This window comes from Lonchura striata, chromosome 10 (genome assembly GCF_050655825.1).
Source record: "Lonchura striata isolate lonStrDom1 chromosome 10, ASM5065582v1, whole genome shotgun sequence".
In the NCBI taxonomy this organism is placed as follows: Eukaryota; Metazoa; Chordata; class Aves; order Passeriformes; family Estrildidae; genus Lonchura; species Lonchura striata.
The window spans coordinates 13,303,018-13,326,548 of NC_140712.1; the positions used below are offsets into that span (position 1 = coordinate 13,303,018).

Sequence of the window (23,531 nt, forward strand, 5' to 3'; positions counted from 1 at the left end):
TAATACAGCTTGTGAAACTAGGATAAATGTTTTTATTTATCCTAGGTAAATATTATAAATTCAAATAAAATATCCTAGATATTTTTATTCTAGGATAAATATTTTCATCTCAAGATCAGGTCACTGTCTGAAAAATCTAGTTGCTTAGCAATGTTAAAGAGGTTTTTTTTTTTAGTGTGCCATTTACTACCTTCCAGTTCCCTGTCACTCAGCCAGATGTTTATCATTCTGAAAGCTTTTAATTTGACAGTGAAAGAAATTAGGCATTGGATACAAATCGAGTTTGTCATGCTGTCTTTTTATGAGTAGAAAATGGGATGAAATTTTTACTTTGAACTGTATAGTCAGTTTAATTATTTTATTTGTTACATTTTTTTATTACTTTGGATACTTTTCTCACTGATAGCTGAGTCCTTTATTTGTATCATTAAGCCAACTTTTTTGGTTTTATTAACAAATATCTGTTATCTTAAGAACCACCAAAGCCTACCTCTTCTCCCTTCTTTTAAAGCTTTGATAAAGTGCATTCCTAGGAAAGTAGTCTTGTATCAATTTAAATTATCTTAATTATGTTTTCTTACTATCATGAAAAATATCTTGGCAATAATATAGTGTCTAAAATCAGGGGGAGTTTTGATTTTTAGAACATTGTAGATTTCATCTTTGTATCTGGTACATTGATCTGTTCATGCATGCAGACACACTCATACATTTTAATACTATCTTGTGACTCTCAGATTGGGAAAACATGATGAAACATGACTGTAAACTCTTTTGCATACAACTTTTATTTGATGTTTGTTTTATTTGCTGACAACATCCACATCCATGTGCTGTGAGCAGCCCATAATCACAGTGAAGTCCAAAACACAGCTAGGTTTGTTGTGTGTCAATGCACTGAACATTCATGGAATGGTCACCTGATGACTGTGGACTTGATGTGGTTTAAAAATCCACTTGAATTTGTACAGTACCTGGTGAGAAAACTGTTTAAAATCAGAGCTCTGTCCTTACAGTGAAAGGCTGAATCTGTTCATACCCACACAGCAAGTTCTGAAACTCTGCCTCCCCAGTGCAGCTCTCAAGCACGTGTGAGATTATGGGATGGGGAAATGGACCTTGAAGTGCAAATATTCATGCAAATAGACCACTGAGGAACAGCCATAATAAAGTCAGGGAGAACAGGACTCAGATGAGCTGAGAGCTCATCTTAATTACAGCTCTGCTGTCCAAATGTGGACCAAACAAAATACTGTAGGAACCAGAGGACCAGAAATGCAATGTTCAAAACATACCAGAAAGATTGTACTTCAAACACAGTGGGAAATAACTCTGTTGCCTTGCTGACAAAAAGTAAAAAACTATACTGCTTTATTTTGTCCATAGAATAATTATAGTAATCATGTTTCTGAAGTTCCAGCCTACAAATTCAACAATATAGAATACATTCAAGAAATCAGAGCAGCATGCATTTTTCATCTATTTGATTTCATAAAATTACTTCAAAATTTGAATGATAATTTATTAATTTCAAGCTTGTGAAAAATTTTACTTGGACGAGGCCTATAATTATTAAGTGGGAAAATCAGACAGTAAATTATCACTACAAAATTGGTTTTTTGTGTGAAATAAGCAAAGATATGTATCCTGTGTATAAAATAGTAGTTTATTCCCAAGAAAAAAGCCTTCAGTGGATTTCTATTCAGACTTCTTATGCAAATAAGAAATACATGCCCACTGAAGTACCCTGAAATGTTTTATGATACAGAATGAGTAAAATGGTTTTAAACATCATTGCATTTGATTGTTGTTTTTTCTTCTGCTTATCCATTTCCTGGTTTAAAGGGTACAAAGAATGTAGACAGAAGTTACATTAGATATTCCACAGATTCATACCACTGTGTCACTTCATGAGCTAAAAAACAGAAGTCCTAGAAAACATAGAACCTTTTAATTTGGAAAAGACCATTGAGTCTTACCATTAAATCCTATTTCTTTGTGTCTCCAACTGCCCAGTTTTGTCTGTATGTACAGGTGGTACAGGATTGCACTTCACTGTTGTAAATTTTGGTATAATGCAAATGTTATGGAGAAGGTTTTAAAAGTAACCTAGCTGTAATAAATTCTTTAATGAATGCTTTCAAGTTTGATTTCTTTAAAATTACTGTACAAAATTTGTATGTTGTTTTGAGAATTACCCTAAATATGCAGCTCCTCTTCTTTGTCACCATTCCCTGTCTAATTCATTACCTTTGGGTGGGGCACATGATTATTTGTTGGGTTTTTGCAGTTTTTCTGTGCTACTGGATAGATCTTTCCCTGCTGGACTTGTGCCTGAGATAATTGGTCGGAAGAATAGATAAATTAATCAATTTTAATTATATTTTCAAAGTAAAGACAGTTTTTCTCTTTTTTGTCTTTTTTTTTTTTCTTGTCTTCTATTATGGTTTAAATTACTTGGAAGGAAAAGGTTAATATAAAGCCTATTGTACATTGGTTGGGTTGTCTTCATCAAGGCACTTCATATGGAAAATCCCTTTCTTTGTGTTACACAGTATGAAAACTCAAGCTTAATAAAAATGGAAAATCTCTGTCAAGGAATGTTGTCATTTAGCCAGGAAGATCTTTTTCTTCTTGACCAAGTTGGCAACTCCTCATTAGGCTAGTAAAGATATCAATGTCCAGACTGTACAAATTTCAAGATGGGTCAATTCTGAACAAAAAGGTTGAGTAGTTTTCCCTTTTTCCTGTTAAGGATTAAGTATAAACCCCAGCCTGGTTCATAGTTAAAATAAAAACCTGTGAATGCAAAACATCTTGAAAAGCATTTTCTAGCAATCTGCTTGTTAGTTCAGAACTTCTCTCCTTTGTCACTACTAAACTCTGGGCACTTACCCAGAGTTCCTTATATCTGCCTCTTGTGAGAGCTCAGAACCTCTCTACATCAGTGGGCATGGAGCAAGATGCTGGAGGGCAGGACACAGCCCAGAGCTCTTTTACAAGAGCACCAGGAGTTATTTGGATCATTAGGGAGGGACACTGTCTCCTGCTGTGCTGTGGGAACCTGGGCTTTTACTCTCTGAAGTAGAACTGAGCAACTAAAACCAGGTCAAAAAAAGGACTCGGCACATCTTAAGCAGCTTAGAGGGAATTTGACCTTCTTCATTCAGGCTGAGGGGAGTGGGAAATTTCTATAGTCAGACAGGTGAGGAGGTGGGGCTGAAAGTCACCCCACCCATGAAATGCTGGTGGCAATGTTTGGTGCTCATTCCCTCATTCTCACATGGCTTTTATTAAGTTATTTACAGATCCCCTGCGGCAAGAGACTGGGTTTTAAAAACCTTGAACAGTTATCTCAACTACCATTATTACCTAGTACTCTGCAAATTGCTGCTATTGGTAAAATCTATGTGACACTGTAAATATTTGGTATCTGTTTAACAGGACAGGAAAACATGGTAAAGAAAAGTGTTTGAATGACTTCTTGTTCAAACATTTCTTTACAAATTATAGGCATTTTAAATACTTTAAACTGTTTCTTGGTCTTGAAATGAGCTAATATTATTAATTCAGCTGTCTTGAAAACAGATAATTAGAGCTTTTGCTGTGGTCAAATATTGCTAGGTCCATCTTCAGGGAGGCAGAGGAAAAGGGAATTAAACACACATCAGGTATGTTCATTTGTTGACCCTCAAACCTCTGAACTGGCAGTGTTTGAAAGGGAAGGCATAAATTTGTCTAAACTCTATGGGTTTAAAAAGTAATCAGGAATTGTAGAGCATGCCATCATCTACACAAAATTATTCAGTACTTTCACAGTACTTTCAGTCTTTCCAATTGTGGCCTCTGGTTCTGCTGCACAGGCAGAACAAGGTGTCACCTGAGGTCATTTAGGGGCAACAAAACGTTTTAGTTTCTGTATTTAACTAGGAATGATGAATATTTCTTAGTGGTTGAGAAAATCCTGTAACTTTAGTGCTGATCCATTCTATCACCCTGATTCTCGTTTGCATTTCTTCTGGGTGTAAAAACCATCTCCAGCAGAGGCTGCCTTTCTATGGGGTGCATGGATAAGTCATTGTTTTTCTGGATGTTGTTCAGGCCTCTTCCTTTCATAGTCTGCACTCTGCAGCGCCTCAGAAGAGTCACTAGGATTGCCTTCATCATGACCATGGCGATGAACTTCCCCACGCAGCTCCGGGGGCCGAACCCAAAGGGTTGGAAATAGCGGGAAGGAACCTGCGGAGAGCAACGTGAGGAATAAACTCAGATTTTCCTCCATAAAGGCACTGAAAATAACGGTGGAAATTGGTAGTAGATATATTCTAAAAAAACTTGTGGAAATAATCTTTTAGGAGCAATTCCTCATTTCACTCTGGGAATCCCACCCAAGTCACACCCAGCTACAGACAATGACAGAAGTATGGACCAGCCCTTGGAAATTCAGAGGTACGAGGGATTGTACAGTTAAACAATTGAATTCTGTTCATGTATTTGTCTGTTTATCCTAGGAACTACAGGGATTTCACCACATGCCGTGAAATGCAGTGAAGCCCCTGCTCTTCAAATGCATTAAAGTTCATTAAAAAGTTCTTCAGAAAATGTTCATTACAAAGCTTATAAATATCTGAAATACAGGCTGATGCTTTGTCTAAAATAATCACTAAGCCATACACCTACCCCATTTGTAATTATAAAGCTAATGGTTCTGAGAACTAATTTGTCATAAAATTATTGTTAAAATTTTTGATATCTAATAGAGAGATAACACATGAAGTTATTGTCTTCTGTCCTGTCAGCTGAAATATGAAATGCAGAATTCCCAGGACTACTGAAGAATCATCAGCCAGTTTCTGCTACTTTTATTGCCATTGAGTAGATCAGTTAAAAAGAAAGTCTAGTTATGAAGAAATTATTTTTATTCATCTGTGTAACTTATTTTTTAAAAAGTAATGTATTAACCATGTTCTGATTTCCTATTTAACAAGAATAGAGTAGAAAACATTTATTTATATCAAATCATCTGGGAAAAAAGGATACCTTTTTTTCTTATTTTCAGACTGAGAGAAGTGTTCTGTTTAATTTTTTTTTAACATAAGCCGAGCTGTGCTTTTGGAAAAATTATAGATAAATACAAGTGTTTATAACACAGAGCAAGTAGAGCAGCTGGCAGTACAGCACAATGGCAAAGGCACAGCCTGTGAAAATGGAAAAATGTTTAGATTCTAACAATGGCATCTTATCATAAATAATGCGGTGGGTTGCTACTCACTTAGAGAACTGGAGGAAAATTGTGCCTGCCAGAATAATTATGTGGCAAACAGAATGCATCAAGTCAGAGAGAAAATGTGTGGTTAAATATTTGGTCAAGGGGAAATATTTTTAGTAGCAAAATATCCTCATAAATTAAACAAGATACCAATTTTTGATAGAAATACTTGGAATGTAAATAATGGGTGGCAAAATGGAATCTATTCAGAGGGAATTGTAATTTTTATAAACTTCATCACTTACTCTTGAATTTTCTACAAAAACTTTTTTTTGGAGCTGTTGTTTTTACTGCTGTGTGCAGGATTTGCTCAGGGTAATCCAACAGTAGTTGAGAAATATTAACTAAGTGGATTAATGCTCATTTTTTGTGTGTGGCATATTTGATACTCTTAGCTTTTTCGATAAGAAATAGGTAAACCTTAAAGTTTGTTTCTGGCTTGAACGCTCATCTCTTTTTTTTTTCCCCCCTTAGCTTAAGGTGTTTTTACTGGTGAGTAAATTTTGGTGTATTAAAGCAGTCTGTCTTTCTTTAAAGCTGAAGTTGCTGCTGTCAGTGTCCCAGTGTGCAGCTGCTAACATATCAGTGCAGTTTTAATCTCTCCAGGTTATTATTGCTGAACAAATACACTTTCACAAAACCAATTGTTTCATCAGTAATCAGCAGAGCAGAGGTCTGAGTAAGTAATCTGAAGGATGATTTGAATCATAGGGAATTACAAGAAGAAAAAATATTAACGTACTTATTTTGATTATAGTTCTCCTGGCAGTTAGAATGTAACTTCATTTGAAATTCAGTGCTAAATGGGAACTTAATTACTCAACATCTGCAGTATTAAATTAGCTAGAACTTAAAATTTTCATTATGGTCTATAAAATATTATTAATTTAAAAAGAAAAAAAAAAAAGAATAACATGGGCACTAGATCCCCAGTCTCTCAGAAGTTACTACACTGCTTCACCTCTACAGAAAATCCTCAGATTCAGCTCTGTGTGGGCTGCTGGCATGGTTCTAGCCTCCTAAAATCTCTTTATTTTGTCCAGTGTCAGGGGTTATAATGGCAACCATGTGTGTCTGACAAAATTAATCAGAGATTTTTTAAATCAAAACTATTCTGTCTGGAAAAACTGTTTACTATATTATAAATCTTTTTTATTTAAAAGGCAGCTTGACAGGAAAATATCTGCCCACCTCTAATAATAATAACAAAGTAATCAGCAGGCTGTATAGCTAACTAGGCACTTAGACAAAGGGAAAACACCTTATAGTCCCAAAGTTCTTGATCAAAGTAAGAGGAAGAGACATTAGCAATAAATAATATCCAAATTTCTGTAAGAAATAAGGTGGAAAACTTACATTTTTCTCAAAATTTTCAAGAGAAAACTCGTTTGGCTTTGGGAAGAATTCGAGTTTGTGCATTCGGCCGATATTGAGGATGATATTTGTGCCCTTTTTCACGGGGTAGCCATCAATGACATCGTCCTGTAACGCTTTCCTCATGATCAAGTCCACAACTGGCTGGTATCTCATGCTCTCATAAATAAAATTCTCCACAATTTTTAAGTTTGGCATGTCATCACTTTGTATGTCTCTGTCGCCTTGTGGGATAAAGCAGATGGTGAAGAGATTAGTTGGTTAGGAATTTACTTTGTACAAATATCAGAACAATTTGGGAAGATTCTTGGGTTCTGAAATTCTAGGAAGGATCCAACAGATTCTAAGGAGTTTTGTGTAGCCTTACTTATTGAGGAAATCTGATGTGTTGTTCATTAGCATAAAACCTAGTTTGTTAATTAACAATCTTCTCATCTTCTTAATGCTCTTGTTACTATAGGACACAAGAAAGCATGATGCGAGCTCTTGCTATAGTAAAGGTAAAAAAGAGACACTTTATTTTCTTTATATTTCTGTATATTTCTGTTTATTTCCTAGTATTTATAGTTTTCTAAAGGTGACAGTGGATTGGAAGGTGAAAGTGTCACCTCTCTAACGACACTGGACAAACTACTAGTTTATCAAAATTTTCTGCCTCTATGAAGGAATGCAAAACAATAAGTTATTTACAGAAAATGTGTGAGAAAGTTTGCTACAAGAATGTAAACTCAGAAGGCTGTAGAAAATCTTAAAAAATCAGAACAGCGCACTCTGAGTCTGTTCTTGTCAGCAACAAATTGCACAAGAGACCAACAAAGAAATCTTTAAAGAGCTGACAGCAAACAGAACCTGGGGATAGTGTGGAGCTAATTCTGTAGGGACCTTACATTGTCACCGTGGGTCTGGGTGTGGCTGGGTGTCCATCCCATCCCTGACCACTCCAGGTGGGATGAGAAGGTTCCAGCAGAGTGGCAGTGCTGGGCTTGCTGCCCCTGGGAGCTTCACTGCTGCTCACAAGCCCGAGAGCCCAGGGGCTGCAGGCTGCCTGCTGTGGGGCAGGCTTGCCAGACAAAATTTTGATAAACTTGTGCTGGGCACTTCCTTAAGGAAAAACATTTCTACCTTAGAGGGTGAGGCTTCAGAAAGAAGTAGGGAAAATGAGTGAGTACTCTCATGAGGACAGTAAAATAAGGATTATTAAAAGTGCATTAGAAAAAGAGTAAAAAACTTGCGATACATTTTCTGGTGTTTAACAGACCAGAAGTAAGTCTTAAATAAGAGTGGATAAAATTAGTTTCTATATTGGTTCAGTGTCAGGCTTTGAATGAAGGCTAGAGAAGGGGAAGAATACAAATTTGGAATATCTTGATTATGTTTTGAATAGTTAGTAATTAGTACTTAGAGGAGGCCAATTTGAGATCAAAATGGATGACAGCAGAATATAATTTAAATTTGTCTAGTCTTTTCCTTCTAGAGTCATAATGAAATTTAGCGAAGTTCTGTATTTTAGCACAAAGAAACACTGGTGATTAGAATTATTTGAAACAAGTGCCCCCTTTTGCTATTTCAGGGTAACTGGAAAATAATTTCAATGAAATTTGAGGTGGGTGCTGATTTTACAGTGTAGTTGCTGAGGAGAGAATATACCATGTTATTTCTAATAGATTATCAATTCTGATGATTCCTGTTTTATTTTATTTTACAAATTTCCCACATTTTTTCATTTGCTTTTTAATATATATATCTTTTATATATATATCTTTTACATACAATAGTAGTTCATATGTTTTACAGCAAATGCTTCAGTTAGGAGAAAGTTCTTAGGATTATCTGGTTTAGATAAATTAAATTAGATCACTGCTGAAACAAAATTATATTCCCACATCACTGACTTTGCAGCTCCTGCTTACCCACAACAGTTTCAATTTCTCTCATCATCTCCTCTTCCACTGTGGGGTGCTCTGCAATCAGGATTAACATAAAGAAGAGAGTCACAGACAGAGTGTCAGGAGCAGCAATCATCATCTCCAGCACACACTGGTTCACATTCTCAGCAGTCAGATCCCCTCTGTTCTGGAGGAAAAGAAAAAAAAAGGAAATTTTGGAAAAAATATGATTGCTAACTCTGATGCTAACAAAGGTCTTATAGACTGCACAATTTCTGGACAGTCTATCTTATGCTAAATAGCATTTATTTTTTGTCTTTCACAGAATGACAGAAAGCTCATGTTCTGATGGATGTGTGTTGTCCTACAGGAAAGCAGAAATGTGTGTTCTTAGCTCAGGTCTTTCTTAGTTTATTGCATTTCCTGAGATTGTGAGCTGTCAGAGATTATACAAGATTTGAGTTATATAGCATTTGAAACCTTTGCAAACAAAAGGCAATACATTAAATAATACAGAGAGGTTAGGAAAAGACTGATGGGACACTCAGGAATAGATGCAAGAGTTTCAGGAATGTTGTTTAAGCCATGAAATAAATATGAAAAGCACGTGATTCTGAAGTACAAGTATTCCTATTTTATTCACTCTCAGGCACTCCACAGCACCAACTACTCAGCACCCTTTAATGGTGATGTGAATTTTAGAGAGGCATATGAAGATTAAATTGCAAAGCCTGTGTTCAGAAGAATGTCAGAAAAACCAAAACTAGCCATATTTTGAGTAAATTCCAAATACCTGTGCAAAAATCAACTGGGATGCAAAATCCATGTGCTCATCCAGCTTTTCGACAGTGGAAAGCTTTTGTCGTTTCTGTTCTATTAAAATTTCCATTGCTCCTTTAAGATCCTTGCTGAAAAGAGATGAAATCCAACATATTGGTAAATATCTGCACCAGGGTATGACTAGAAATACAGAGATATACCAAGAAAAGAGGGTGACACAAATTAAGTATTCCTAAGATAGTTATGTGGTTCTCTGCAAAAGTAGTAATACTTAGGCAAGGTGTATTTTCTTATTATTCTTAAATAATTGCTTGTCAGTCTGGAATGAAATCTTAATCTCTTTTTATAGAATAGACTGAAAAGGAGGAAAAGGTGTCTGTATACACTATTAAAGAATAAAGATGTATTAGCATTACTGGAGAGTTTATTTATTTTCTTGTATTTTATACAGTATTTTATCAGTAAGTAAAATGAATTTAGAGAACATAAAGAATGATTTTCAGAAAAATGTAGAAAAAATTATCTCTTGGAGAAGAGTTAATTTAAATGTTTCGCATTTAAATAGTAATACTGTGTCAACAGTTTGTATTCCAGTGGTGGAAAAAATCAAAGTTCAAAAGATGTTATAAATTTTGGGGGAATTTTCAATTAATTATAGATTCAAAGGCAATTCTTTAAAAAAAGTATTCTGAAAAGGTTTTGAATGAAATCTTCAGGCTTTTCAAATGTGGGTTTGTTACTGTTGAGATAGATAATTTGTGTTTATAGGGTAAATATATTTAGAACTTCAATCCCCATAAAGATCTCAGTATTTATAAATATTTTATGTATTAGAAATAGTAAGTGGTCCTTTTTGCAATGTTTATCAGAAGTATATTAGAAGTCTTCATATCCTGTGGTGGTCCTTTGCATTGTCTTAAATCCAGAAATCTTTCTATTTTTTCTTTGCAATAAAATTTTGTTAACAAGTTCTTTTTTTATGGGCCTGCTTTTGCAATATCAATATTTGCTTGCAGGGGCTTTCTGGTATTAACTGGGCCATAATAGTTTATTATCAGCATCACAGGATAAAGCAGTAATCAGTGTCATAATAAAAGTAGCAAGCAAATATTAGAGAAGGTGAATCTTGTGTCTAGTGCTCAAGAGCTGTCAGTTAGTTTGGGTGAACCTGATCTTCTCCTTAAAGCCCTTATGTTATGTAGCATTATCAAAGCAATTTATTACATACCCTTCCTAAGGAGCAATTTCACTCACTAGACGGAAAACAAATACAAAATGAAAAAAAGTGACGGCCAGTTCTTTTTAAAGCCAGCTCTCTTTTGGCAGAAGACAGAAAACAAGATCACAAAACTGGAAGAGGCATTTTGTGGTTTTGCAAAGAGGAAAATGGCAAAATGTTCCTTATTTAGGGAAAAAAGTCTCAACCTTGAAATGTGTTATCATACTAAGCACCAAGTTTTAACTCATAAATGAGTGGTTGACTCAAAAATTCATGTTGAGAGAGCCAATAACCAGGTACTACTCAAGGGTTAACCCTCGGGGGCTGTGCCCTGAATACAGATGGGTTTCCTTGTTTGGATGAGCTGCAACCTATTCTGATTGTCCTCAACTGGATAGCAAAGATAACTTCATCCATGCAATGGCTTTTCCTTGTATGAAACGAAGTTTAGTTTCACATTTGAGCGTGCATGAACTGGTATTTTGTTGAATAAATTGGGATTGGGATAGACTGGTCCAAGAATTCAGCTACTTGTACCACCAGTGACAAACTCAGCTCTGTCTTGGCTCTGTGGAAAGGAGACCTCAGCAGCCACCTCTGCGAGTGTCATTATTTAGTTTCTTAAAGGCAGAGGAAAGCATCAAGGAAAAGCTCCTTCATAAAAAGAAAGAAAGAATCATATGCAAACGCTCTGTAGAATGGTTGATACTCACACTGCGTCTTTGTACTTCTTGCACAGCCAAGAAATTTTAAAAAATATGTCAGGCTTTAATAAAAGTGCTTGCCAGGCATCAAAGTAGTTTTGAATCTTAAGCACAATGGCATTTTCTGGAAAAAAAAAAAAAAAGTTTAAAAAGTCATTAGTTAAGTAAGATAAATCCTTCAGAAAATTAATAATAAGATTGTCTTCCCTACTCCACTAAGTTAATGGGAATTTGATAAGTAACTGGTAGATAACATTTGTAGCACACTTTAAGAAAGGTCTAGGTCTTTGTAGAAACTCTTGGTAACTTGCTACAAGGACACAGAGGTGTGTCAGCCAGACCAAGAGTATCCCACAGGAGAGCAGGACTATTGCAGAACACTGAAATGGGCAGTTTAGATGTCCTGATAATATTATTTCTGTCATAGGCTGAAGAAATCATAGAAAACATAAATTTTTAGGTGAACTTTTCAGAGCAGTCACGTAGTATGGTGGAAATTTCAGATTCTAGCTTGAATATAATTTAATGTTGGAATTGTACCAAATTGGTGCATAAAAATCTCTTTAAGTGATACAATTAATTAAGATGGGTGACAAGCTAATGTTTGGTCATATAAAACTCTTCTGTAACTAACACGATAATAAATCAATTTCAATTAATTATGTGGTGATAAAAGGGTCTGTTCTTGCTCTGTTATTTCAAGACAGAAGTGCTGAGTGGCATAAATGAATTTTCCTTGGCTGTGCCTTTCAGACCCATCCTAAGGCCCAAAGTACCATCCAGAGAGACCCCGAGGAAGAGCTTGTTGGACGTGTCGAGCATGATCCTCCTCATGAGGTTGAGCGCGTTGATGTTGCCCAGCTCCGTGGTGACCTCCTGCAGCCTGTCCAGGTGCTCGGTGGTCGACTCCACACAAATCGCGATCATCCGCACCAGCCCGGGGCCAGACAGAGCTGGGACATTCGTGCACAAAGAGCAAAAGGTTTGTTAGTTTTTGTACCTTCTTTACAATGCCTCAGTTGGTGGTAGTAGCGTTGATAAAATGGCAAGTGTTGCTGTGTCAGTGGCTGGTGTAAAAGCATTCTGGAGCTTCCATGGTTTATCATTCTTTGAAAGGAAAACAGGGATTTCAGACAAACACCACGGCACTCAGGGAGGGGTGGCCGTGCGTGTCGCAGGGATGCAACATGTCAGTGCACTCTGGGTTACCTTTGGTGAAAAAGGGTCGAATTTCTTTCCAGTGTGCTGGGTTGTTGTTAAATATGATCCCATTCTCGTACATGCCAATGCACTGTAATCCAAGCTTACTCCCAAATCGAGACACGTAATGCCAGTGCTTCATTACATGGGACACACTTGAGGATCTGGGGAAGGAAGGGGGAAAAAGCCCCAAATAAAAAACTGCTTCAAAGACTAAATACAGCATTTGTATTCTGACATTTTACAGTTGCTCCCAAGTGCTGACTCACATTCTTAATTTAGCAGCAAGTACAATGCTTAGCACGAAGTGTTGTTCCTTTTACATGATTAAAAATCTTTTACATAATTAAAAATCTGATTAATGCTTTCAGAATTTACATTAAAGCAGTAAGATGTTCTGTTCATATTTAAACTATTTTTCCATTAAAATGCAAATGGTTAATGAAGGATTTTAAACTGAATAATTTGTGTACATAGACATGTGTAGATATATATTATATATTTAGGCAGTGCCCAGTATCAGATACTTCAGAGGATAAGGTAAAATATTTGATGTGTACTAAATTACAGCTTTACTTTTGTATAGTCAATGCTATGTATTCTTTTGTAGCTCTTTGGTCACTCTCAGACACATACTGAAAGCATAAAAATACATGCATCACTTAAATGTGCATCATCATAATATGATGGTATGTGTGAGATAAATAATTAATATTCTTAAAGAGACGTGTAAGGGAAATCCATCATATGCTTAATTATATTTACAGTCAGCAAGATTAATTTGCTGGTGCTGGTAGATAGCATTCTTGCTTTAAGATATAATTTCCTTTAGAGGGAGCCAGCATGTCAGAAATGTGGATCAAAGAGAATCCAACCAAAAGAAATAAAATCAGAATAAAGATTTGAAATTAAACAATATGATTCTTTCTTTGCTCTGTAGTATAGTCTATAGGCCAAACCCCAGACTACTAACAGGGTTTAGTTTATTTTTTCAGTCAGGCAATGTAAATGTGGCTTTTGCTATTGACTGCAAAGATCCTTGGTTTCATATTTTTTGCATGACCTGGAGGTAAAGTTAGCATTAAAGTTTTTCCCACGTCGGGGAATGCCACCTGTATTTCCCTGAGCATGAAAAGATGGTGTTGAATTCTGACAGCTGTCCCCAGAAAGGAGAAGGTGCAGCGTGTGTCTCTATGCAGGAGACACATCATGATGTTTCAAGGAAGGATTTTGTCAAGTGACCTTGCAGAAGCAGGTTTTCCTTATGAAACTATTTAATGAAGTCCTCCAAAAGACATCAGCTGTTGTAAACAAGACTGCAAGTTCTTCTCTCTGTGCATTAGCAGCTCACTATTAGATTTGATGCTAAAAGTTCAGATGACATTGGTGAAAAAAGAAGACATTGATTTTCTTTTATAGAGGCCAGGTTATGTTTGGTTTTGTAGTGAATTTATGATCCACTGAAAATTTTATTCTTTGTTCTTGCTTTAAAAAAATTTAAGTACTTATTTTCTATGTACAGTCAATGATTTAAAGCAAAAAATGTCTGAAAAGAAACCATGTATTGACTGTAAATCTGACATTGCTTAGCAGCAATGGTTTGTTTCTGATTAATTGGTAGCACAAAGAGGGAAGTACAGCAATAAGGGTTGGTAGAATTTTCAAAGCAGTCAGAGCATTATCAGAATTTTTACTGCTTTAGTTGATATTTGAAACACCTTTGTAGGATAGGAATGTAAACAGTTCTCTTGTCATGATTACTTCTTTCTACAGAGATTTAAATAGAGATGAAGCTGACTTGCACCATGTGGCAAATTCTGTGATTATTCTCTATACTTCACTGTCTTTCAAAAGCTTTTAGTTAATGAAAGTATGAATTGATTGACATTGCTACTTCAAAGGTTCTGATTCTTTATCAATTACATGTGGTAAACATTTTACTACTTTTTTTTTTTCTTTTCTTTTTCATGGCATGACTTACAATAATCCAATTTAAGGAGAAAGCAATCATCCACTGGAGCTAATAAAATGATAGACTGAAGTTCAGCATTATGTTTAATACAGTGCATAATTGAAATCTTGAATAATCCCATTAATTGGAGTGGAATTATGCCTAATACTATAATGCTGTATTTGCTTAGTTAAATCACTGAATTGGAGCCATAACCTTCAAGCATTTACTTTCATTTTAAGGAGAAATTTAAAAACACAGAAAATAAAAATTTGACTCAATCCCACATTGCAGTAAGCCTAGATCCCTAAACTGAATGTTATCTTAATAATAAATGAATAGTAAAATAGATGGTAAATTATTGCTAGGATTGAGACACAGTACTTTCCTAGCCACAAAAAAATATTGGGAGAATTCACCAAAACCTCAACAGCAGAGTCTTTAAACAGACACAAGATTAGGAAAAGGTCTGTGAATAGCAGAAAGTAATAGGCTTTTGTTAGGACAATTTTTGAAAATAATAACTACAATTCTGCTTTAGAATAAAATAGCAAAGAAGTTGTAAATATATAAAGTTTTTCAAGCTATTAAGTATAGAAAATCAGGATTTACTTGCTAATTATAAATGTTTCTTCACCGCTGATCCAAACTCTCACAAAGTCTCCATATGTCTTATTGTAGTAGTTGCAGGCATTCCCTACTCCCATCCAGAGAAATCTCCCGTGTGAGATGAGGGGGCCGATGCCCATGCAGTATCCTGGCCCTGAGAAACAGGGGGAGAGAGGTTTGGTCTCAGCACTGCTCACAGACAAGAAAACACCTCTGAGCATCTCCCCTTTGCAAGGAGGTTTTAAACATGACTGTCACAGCCTGTGCTGGGCAGTTCACACCAACAGTCCTGCTCTGGAGCAGTCTCAAACTGCAGCTGTGTTGGTGAAGTCTCACTGTCTGAGAGCCTGTAGAGCTTCCAGTGGTACCTTCAAAAAATGACATTCATTGCTGCTCTGTACAACTTCCAGCTGCTGCTTGCTTTTGGAGGAACAATGGCTCCATCCTAGAAAGAAGAAACTCTATTTTGGGCAATTCTTTTCCCAGAATTTCATCCAGGAGTCACTGAATAGGTTTAGGGTTATTCCTGTCCAGCACCTGTGAGGTCGTGCTCTCCTCCATGTAGCAGGGCATTGTATCTGGTGGAAAATAAGCTGAGCTATTAATGTCTAAAAGGTTCCAGAAGGGAAAGGGAATTTGATGTTGCTCTCCTTCTGGAGACTTTGCAGTGCTAAAGACAGAGAAAGATTGATCTGAACAGCTTCTTAGGTAACTGTTTAGAGTAAAGGCAATTTAGAGAGACTTAAAGTTTAAAACATGCAAAAAGCAGTTTATAATGCACATGACAATGAGAACATCCTGAGTTGTAAAATAGTATTATATCTTTCTAGTGTACACAAAATAAAGCTGAAGATGAAATGTCATATGGCCAAGCCACAATTATTAATGAAAGTTCTGAAGTTAGAATAAGCCTGATTTCCTTTATCAGGAATTTTAAAGAATCTATTACTGAAACTGACTCATAACAAATTTTGTTGTCATACCATGATTATTCAGCATTATTTTGTCACTTAAATTTGAGAAACAAATACAAATTACTCTGAAAACTTTAATGTGGCATATAGCTAAAGCTGAAATAATAGCTAAAGTTAATTTACCTGGTATTGATGAAGTCTCTTCGTGATTCCATATCAGAAAGAGGAAACACATGAGGATGAGTATGGGCACCGTGGCCACGGGCATCGTGTCTGGTACCAGGCTGGTGATGTTGTAGTGCAGCGGGTTCAGGGTTTCCAAGACCATCTTTTCAAAGAGGTTCTGCTTTGCTCCAGAGAGAGAGAAGAGGGGAGAGAGGCAGGGGCTGTCAAAGCTCAGATGTGTTCAGCTCTGCTTGGTACCTCTCACCCCCTTTGTAGTCCCTACAAATGAGCAAATCAGCTCTGCACATGGCTTTATAAGGAGAGTGACTGCCTGGAGTGCTTGCCAGGACAAGCTTCTTCACAAGTCAAAAGAGACATGAAGCAGACACATTTTTTTGCTTGGGGATAACAAAGGTTTTCTGACCTTGATGTTGAGGCATAGTTTTGGATATTTTGGCTGACAGACCTTTTATCTCTGATATCGACTTTGCTGGCAATCACTCAGGTTTACTCCTTGCAAATCTCTAACCAAAACACAAGAAATTAAACTTTCAGCACATGTGGAAGCACTGAATGAGTTCACTTGCCAGCTGTCTGTGTTACTTAGCTATTCTCTTCCTGCATGCCTGTAGTGCCAGAGTTTCTGAATTTCCAAATTTCCAGAATAACTATGGTAGTGGTGCTGATAAAGTATCCTAGAACCACAGTTTTTTGTTTGAAACACGTATTATATTTTTTTATTACTTCCAACCTTTCGTGTAGCATAATGTAATGCATTTATTTATGGTTTTTCTGTTAAATACTTCAAAAAATATAAATATACCATAACAAACAGGGTCATAGATTATCTGTTGCCATATTTTTACTCAGGCTGTAACCAGCACTCAGCACAGGAAAGAAAACCCAAGAACAACCATCAGGTCTCTCATGCATAAATAGAAGGATTAATTTGAAGGTTTTTTCCATGTTTTTGAATTAAATTGTAAAATATAAGAAGTTGTATCTGGAAAGGAATATGTATGAGAAACAATGTAAGTGAGAACTAATTTAACCACTGGTACTGCTTGAACCTGCACAATATTTTATTAATAGAACATCTTAATTCTGCTCTGGCAATAACTAAGAAGAGATTTCTTTTGTTTCTTCCTGCAACAATATTTCAAAGTTAAAGGATATATTTACTTAGCTGGAAGCTTTTAGATACAGTATACCTTCAGCAAGTGCTTTCTTGTTTGTCGTGTGCTTTGGTCTCACATTGCAGAAAAAAGAACTTGCTTTGTAGCGACCATCAGTGCTATAATTATGTTAAGCTAAGGCAAAAATGGGATAAATGCTTTCTAGATAGTGAGAATCCTGGTGTGTGGTCCAGGGAGGAAATGTATGGAGTGTGGGAAGGGAATATGGGGAAAGGATGTAAGAAGTGATTTGAAAACTTGCAGGTGCATGCAGTGCTCTCTTTTGGATGTTTTTGTGTGCCAGGCCTCTGGGGTTTTTATGATCCAAAATGACCAATGTGCCAGGTGAGCTTTTAGAAACATCCTTGCTATTGCAATAGGGAGCAGCCCACCCCTTCTGAGAGTGTCCAGGGCCAGCTCCCATCCTGGACACATCCAGCTGTTGTGTTGTCTTGCATGTTGTGAAAAGAAGTTTGTATTCACAAGCATTTTAATCATGTAATGGTATTTATTAGTTTAAGTTTCCTTGAGTGCTCTTCCTTACCACAACAAAAGCACACCTGTGTATATGTAAATATTTTATCAGCTTCTGTCCCTTTCACTAATACAAGTTTACAGCATTATAGAGGGAAAAATAACACTGGGGTTGTATAGTTCCATTTTTATGTTTCTTTCTGTCTGGATCTGCATAAACTTCATGTTTGTACTCCATTGCCACAGATAGGCTCTGATGAACATTGTGTTTTCTCTTTTTTTTTCATTTCCAAGACATTCTGCTGTGAGCACAGTCATTTCACTGCCTCACATTCCCTGTGGAAACAAGTATGGAGCTGGTTGTGCATTTGGGTGCTGTGAAATAAACCAATTTCATACCTCCCAATGTGGATTTATAAATATTATATCTGCGGGGTGAGCCCTGGTAGAGTTGAAAGCCCTGATATGTTTGCACAGTGTACTTTGCAAGTATGAGTCTCCCATTTTTATTTTCTTAAAATCAACCCTGAGTTTTGATCTTGTTCAGCTCTTAAATACTCACAGCTAAATCTTATCATTGTTTTGACAGTGGAATGCAGGCAGGTTTCTGTTTTTTCAAAATATACAGATAGCAATGGATTGGGTTTTAGATTCTTGATTGCCCCAGCTTCATGATTTTATAGTTTTTAGTAAAAGAATATTTTCTTTTTTTTTTTTATGTTCAACATCTTGCTGTTACATTTATAATTTTAACATCCTGGATTGTGCTGTCATGTAGATAAAAGTACTAAAGGCAAAGTATTAGGTTTTAATCTTTTTTACACTCCTGACCTGATCTAAAACAGTCTTTAGTCCAAGTGGCTTCTCAAGACCTTAAACAGTTGACATTTCCTGTATTGAGGAGTTTTTAGTTTCATTTCAATGAGTATTAATGAAGCATATTTTCAGGGCTTGCATTTTTAACCTCTTTTTTTTCATTGCAAAAGTCAGCTGGGCTATGAAAAAATCAGCTTAAAAATATTTCCACTGAACTGCTTATCCTACTTTTTATGTATTGCATCTTTTAAGAGCTGCCCACGAATGAAGTTACTCCTCAGAAAAACTCAAGCCCATTTGGACAGTAAGTCATTGAGCAGACTGAAAGAGTTAGGAATGGAACTGAGTTAGGGTGCCCACTGTGCATGAGGGAAGGTTTCTCTGGTCTTGCTCATTTTGGCTTCTCTGTGTAAGTAATTTCTCCTTTCCTTGCAGCTGGTTGAGGTGTCTCAGGTCAGAGGGATTTGTTGGTTTGTATTATTATTTATGGGACAAAACTTTTAAAATCCCACTATCCAGTGGGGGAAAAGAGACCTATTACAGGAAAGGGCTTTTGGGACAGAATAGATGGGTGTGCACAGGCTCTGGCCTGGCAGCAATTACAGATCTCAACACTTGGGAAAGCAGCTGCCAGCAGAGGGCCTCTTAGATTGCTGATTTTTGAGTCTTGGGTACAAAGCCAAGAGAATGTTCTAGGTTCTGTCAAACATTTTCTTGCTAAAGGTAATGTGAAGAATGATGTCAAGGTCCATAGTAAAGAGAAAAACTCATAATCTACAGGACACCTGTGTTGACACCTCTTATTTTGTTAGAGGTTTGTAGTTAATGACTCTGTCAGTAAAAGAGCAAATTCATAAAATCATATTATAGAATTGGAGGTGAAAATCTCTCTTAATTTTGAGGAGTTCATAAAAATGCCTGATAACTCTTGAAGAGCCACTCTTGAGTCCTGGAGTTGCTTCCTTTGGAGTGGCTTGTCTGTCAGGAGAGAAAAAAATCTGCAACTTGTTATAAATTCCCAAGTAATTGCATAATACAAGTTATAAATTCCCAAGTAACGTGTATTAGCAGCATCTGAAGAAACTTACCTAGGTTTAAACAGTTTGGAAAACTAATCATACTTATTTCAACAAACCCCATTTTTGTTTTAAAGATCTGCTCCCGTTGTACCACAATTTTTGCCAATTTTCATATAGACTGATGGAACACAGTACCTCTGAAATATAAAATAGTAGGTTTTAATGGAAGTGGATATTTGTCACCAGGTGTACAGCATATGTCACATCCTTGATAGAGGGATTGTCTTGTTTCCTTGAAAGGCTGTAGGGTTTAAGGCTGAGAACAGTCAGGAGACTTTTTTAAACTTGAGAGTGCTTACCATTCCTTGTGAGAGGTAAATTACTCTGTAAGCATCAGGTTGCACATTTATTTAGTGTTACCCTGGATTCTGTGGTCTCTTCTAATTCTTTAATTCTCTCAGGATGCAATGTGGATGTCCCTGAGAGTTTTCCATCACAATTTATTGGTTATCTTATATTGCACTCCTTTTGTGATATTTTTTGGTCCTTGATCTGCCGTACTTTTATTCTTAATTACTTTTCATTTGTTTTATTACATAATTGTTTTTATCACTTAATAACTTCTCACTGTGTTTTAGTCACCTGATCCTTTGCATCTGTCAGACATCTCTCATTACAGATGGGTTTGCAGTCCCAACATGCAGAGCTGACATTTTAAAGTTGTGTTTTCATTACTCTGCTTCTGCAGCACTCTGCCTTTTTAGGATTATTTTCTACTTTCAACTCAATACTCTGCATCTCAAAAGGAAGATAAATATAGTAAAATGTGAAAATGAGGGAATAAACCCCTTTTTCAGTAATTTCTAGAGTTTGAGTCACTGGGCTGGAATTTGTGTAGCCATAGAGGTCTATCCCATCTAATTATTATGGAAATGTATTCTAGCAGCATCAAATGATTATTATAGCCTGGTAGAATAATCCTGTACTACTTGATTACTATGAAATCTAATCTAAATAGCACTTACAACTTCATCTGTTGTTTAGGTTAGAGGAGGAGGAGGGGGAAGAGAGAAGGAAGAGATGACAGCTTTCAGCAGAAGCTTGGAAGTGGGAATTTAGTAATAATCATCCTGGCAATCTAAAGGGGCTCTTGACAAGTAAATGAGGAGGTAGGAGCCTAATGTTGTGTCAGAGGGCAGGGGAAAGAGAAATGTAGAACACTGCCACGATTTTGTGGTGTTGAAAAAACATCTGTACTGTGAGATAAGAAAGATTGTTTTTGATGCCTCTGCTACTATTTTGAATATTATTTTTTAATTTTGGTGAGTATTCTTATGACAGGGTTACCTTGTTTCACAGCTGAATAGGATTTATCCCTAGAGCCTGCTTCTCTGAGATTTTAAGTTCTGTCAGCTGCCTTTCATAGCACTTGAAAAATGCTGCTGCATTGTTGCAGAGTTGCTGGTGGCCACAACTTTATCAGCTCCAGTGTCCACAAAACTCCAATTTCTTGTCACCCTTTCTACTCAAGGTCTACAGTGAGTTCCAATGTGCAGAGAAGTTTGGAATTGCAAACATAAAATTACAGTTGTAAATGCTGACATTCCTACTGTCTGGAGTCAGTTTGGTCAATCAGTTTTTTTAGCACCACCCAGTACTGGCATGTGACTGGAAATTAACTGGTCACTAAACCCTTTGACAGGGAAACAAATGCATTGCAAATATCTTCTATAAATGTAGGACACCATTTAAATATTACTATTTGTTTGGATTAATGTTGTAAGAGCAGTGCCTCTTTTTTATGCCTTTATATGGTGGTTGAGGTGTGATTTGGAAAAATAACTTGCCAATTTTAACACTTTTCACAAAAGGCCTCGTTGCTGCTTATGAACCACCACAATGTCCATGCAGAGCATCATCCACAAGAGATGGTAGCAGGTTTTCATCTGAAACAAACCATCTCCTGAAGCAGCACAGCTGTGCCAGTGCTTGTAACCATCAAAACCAGCCGGGGGTTGTGCAAACTTCTGCACTAGTGGCAGGAATGTAATTCACTTCCTGTCAACCTCAAAGTTTCATTACAGCACCTCAAGCTCTAATTAACTCAAAACTAATCAGAAAAAGAGTTGTGGATGGCAACTGAAATCTCTCTAAAGTGCTTTTTATCAGACTCCTTGTTTGGCTGTGGCAAAGCAGACCTGTATGAGCAGGGTTTTCTGTAGATAGCTGCTGTTAGTTTCTATTACTACAGGGTAGGTGTTTTCTTTCTAATTCCTCAAATAAAAACCAGTTCTCTCTACCATAGTCATATTTCTGCTGCTGTACTTTTACTGCTAACAAATACCTTGATCAATTTAAGCAAAAAGTTAGTTGACACAGAAGAGACGACTCTCTAAGAAATATTAATTAAAGTTTTTACGTTTTCCTCTGGCTATAAGTAGAATGTATTCTGTCAAAGTATGTAAATTAATCCTGAAGAAAAATTTATCTGTGTGTTTGAAAAAAAAAAGGCTGAGAAAGAATGCATGACAATTCTCAAATAATTCTTTTTGCAAATGACTTTATTAATCAGATATCATTATTAACTGAGATACAGCAGCTAGAAGAAAGACAGCACTTTTCCATGGCAAACACCAATTGAGATATCTTAAGATTTGATTGAATAAAAAAATTCCCAGAGTCAGTTCAAGACTTGTTCTACCTGATTTTTATCCTCACTTTTTTAACCTCACTTGCAATCCATTTTTCTGTGCTGTGACAATGATGCTTGGAAATGTCAGTTTGTCCAAAATTCACAACTTCCCAACTAATTCTACATTACTCTGCAGCAGCATCTGGCAGTGTCTGTCCCATGCCGTGTATTCCACCACAACTTTGTCATGATACACATGAAAAAAATCAACTTGAGAGTCAAAAGTATTAAATCAGACACCACAGAAACACTGAAAAGGTTTGGCTTTTTAATCTGGGGGTCCACATCCATAAAAACTGAAATGATTTAATATTTTTTGATGTAATCTAAACAGCTTGAAAGGTTGCACAAAGTGAATACACTCTCTTAGAATAACTATTCTGCAAGAACATTGTGCTGTTTTTTAAAAAAGAAACTTTGTAGAATACTTGAAAAATATATAGCATATTACTGTCATTTTAGTACCAATAATTTTTCCAAAGACCTGCATAATTTCTGCTAAAAAACCCGTCTGTTTAGATAGTGACAGCATATAATTTACACAAAGATAATTACAGTACCAGATCAAAGCAGCTCCAGAAGGCATACTTCTCACTCAAAACAAAAATAAATCCTATTTATTTAATGTCCTACCCATACTGTTTGAAGAAAAATACTAGAATAGGAATTGAAAATTTACCTGTGTCTGCTCGTTACTTGTGGATTTTTGCCGGTGGAGAGTGCTGTCCTGGCTTCTGGTGTGCTCCTCTCCCAGGTCTGGATAGGTTGTCTGGTGATCACTCCCTGTAGCATCTTTTATGCAGGTGCTTCTTGTTGCTAAGAGATCAGTTGCTTGGAGATGGAAGTTTGTTTATTGTAATAGATCAGGGGCTGTTTCTTTGAAAAGAAAATTTTGTAATTTTACCTCTACAGCTTGGTGTATTTTCTGCAAAACAGCCAATGACAGAGATACACATGCCTAGTGCTCATTAGGATTGTGACTGGAGAGTAAAACAGAGAAGTAAACAAAGTTTATAGTTTGTGTTTAGTGGATCTGAACAAGGAAACAGATTTGCCATTTAACCAGAGATACAACTAGCAGAAATTATATGAACTCTTTGCCACTTGTATCTAAGGGTATTTTCAGTTTCCAACAGTGAGGAAGTCCAAATGTTTTATTCTAAAATAAGAACGTATGAAGTTGTCAATGACATTCTGTAGGACACAATCCTTCACTGACACTGCAGAGGACTGACTGCTATGCTGTATACTTTGGGATGTGCTGCTTGCTTTCTGTTCCCAGCT

The 23,531-nt window shown here is 36.4% G+C and overlaps 1 protein-coding gene across 3 annotated transcripts; it reads right to left on the reverse strand.

Annotated features, from left to right (window-relative positions):
* Nucleotides 1–770: 770 nt before the first annotated feature.
* Nucleotides 771–23,531, reverse strand: CYP19A1 (cytochrome P450 family 19 subfamily A member 1). 3 transcript variants are annotated; one of them, XM_021537458.3, is made up of 10 exons: nucleotides 22,927–23,531; nucleotides 16,090–16,249; nucleotides 14,996–15,146; nucleotides 12,442–12,596; nucleotides 12,009–12,185; nucleotides 11,242–11,356; nucleotides 9,323–9,437; nucleotides 8,554–8,716; nucleotides 6,626–6,867; nucleotides 771–4,239 (listed from the first exon to the last, which is right to left on the reverse strand). In XM_021537458.3, exons 2-10 carry the CDS (start codon nucleotides 16,232–16,234, stop codon nucleotides 3,973–3,975), a joined length of 1,530 nt encoding a protein of 509 aa, XP_021393133.3. In that variant the 5' UTR covers nucleotides 16,235–16,249; nucleotides 22,927–23,531; the 3' UTR covers nucleotides 771–3,972. The 3 variants fall into 3 exon arrangements, with proteins under 3 accessions (XP_021393133.3, XP_021393132.3, XP_021393131.3); XM_021537457.3 differs by having other exon boundaries at nucleotides 16,090–16,257; XM_021537456.3 differs by having other exon boundaries at nucleotides 16,090–16,252; nucleotides 22,927–23,530.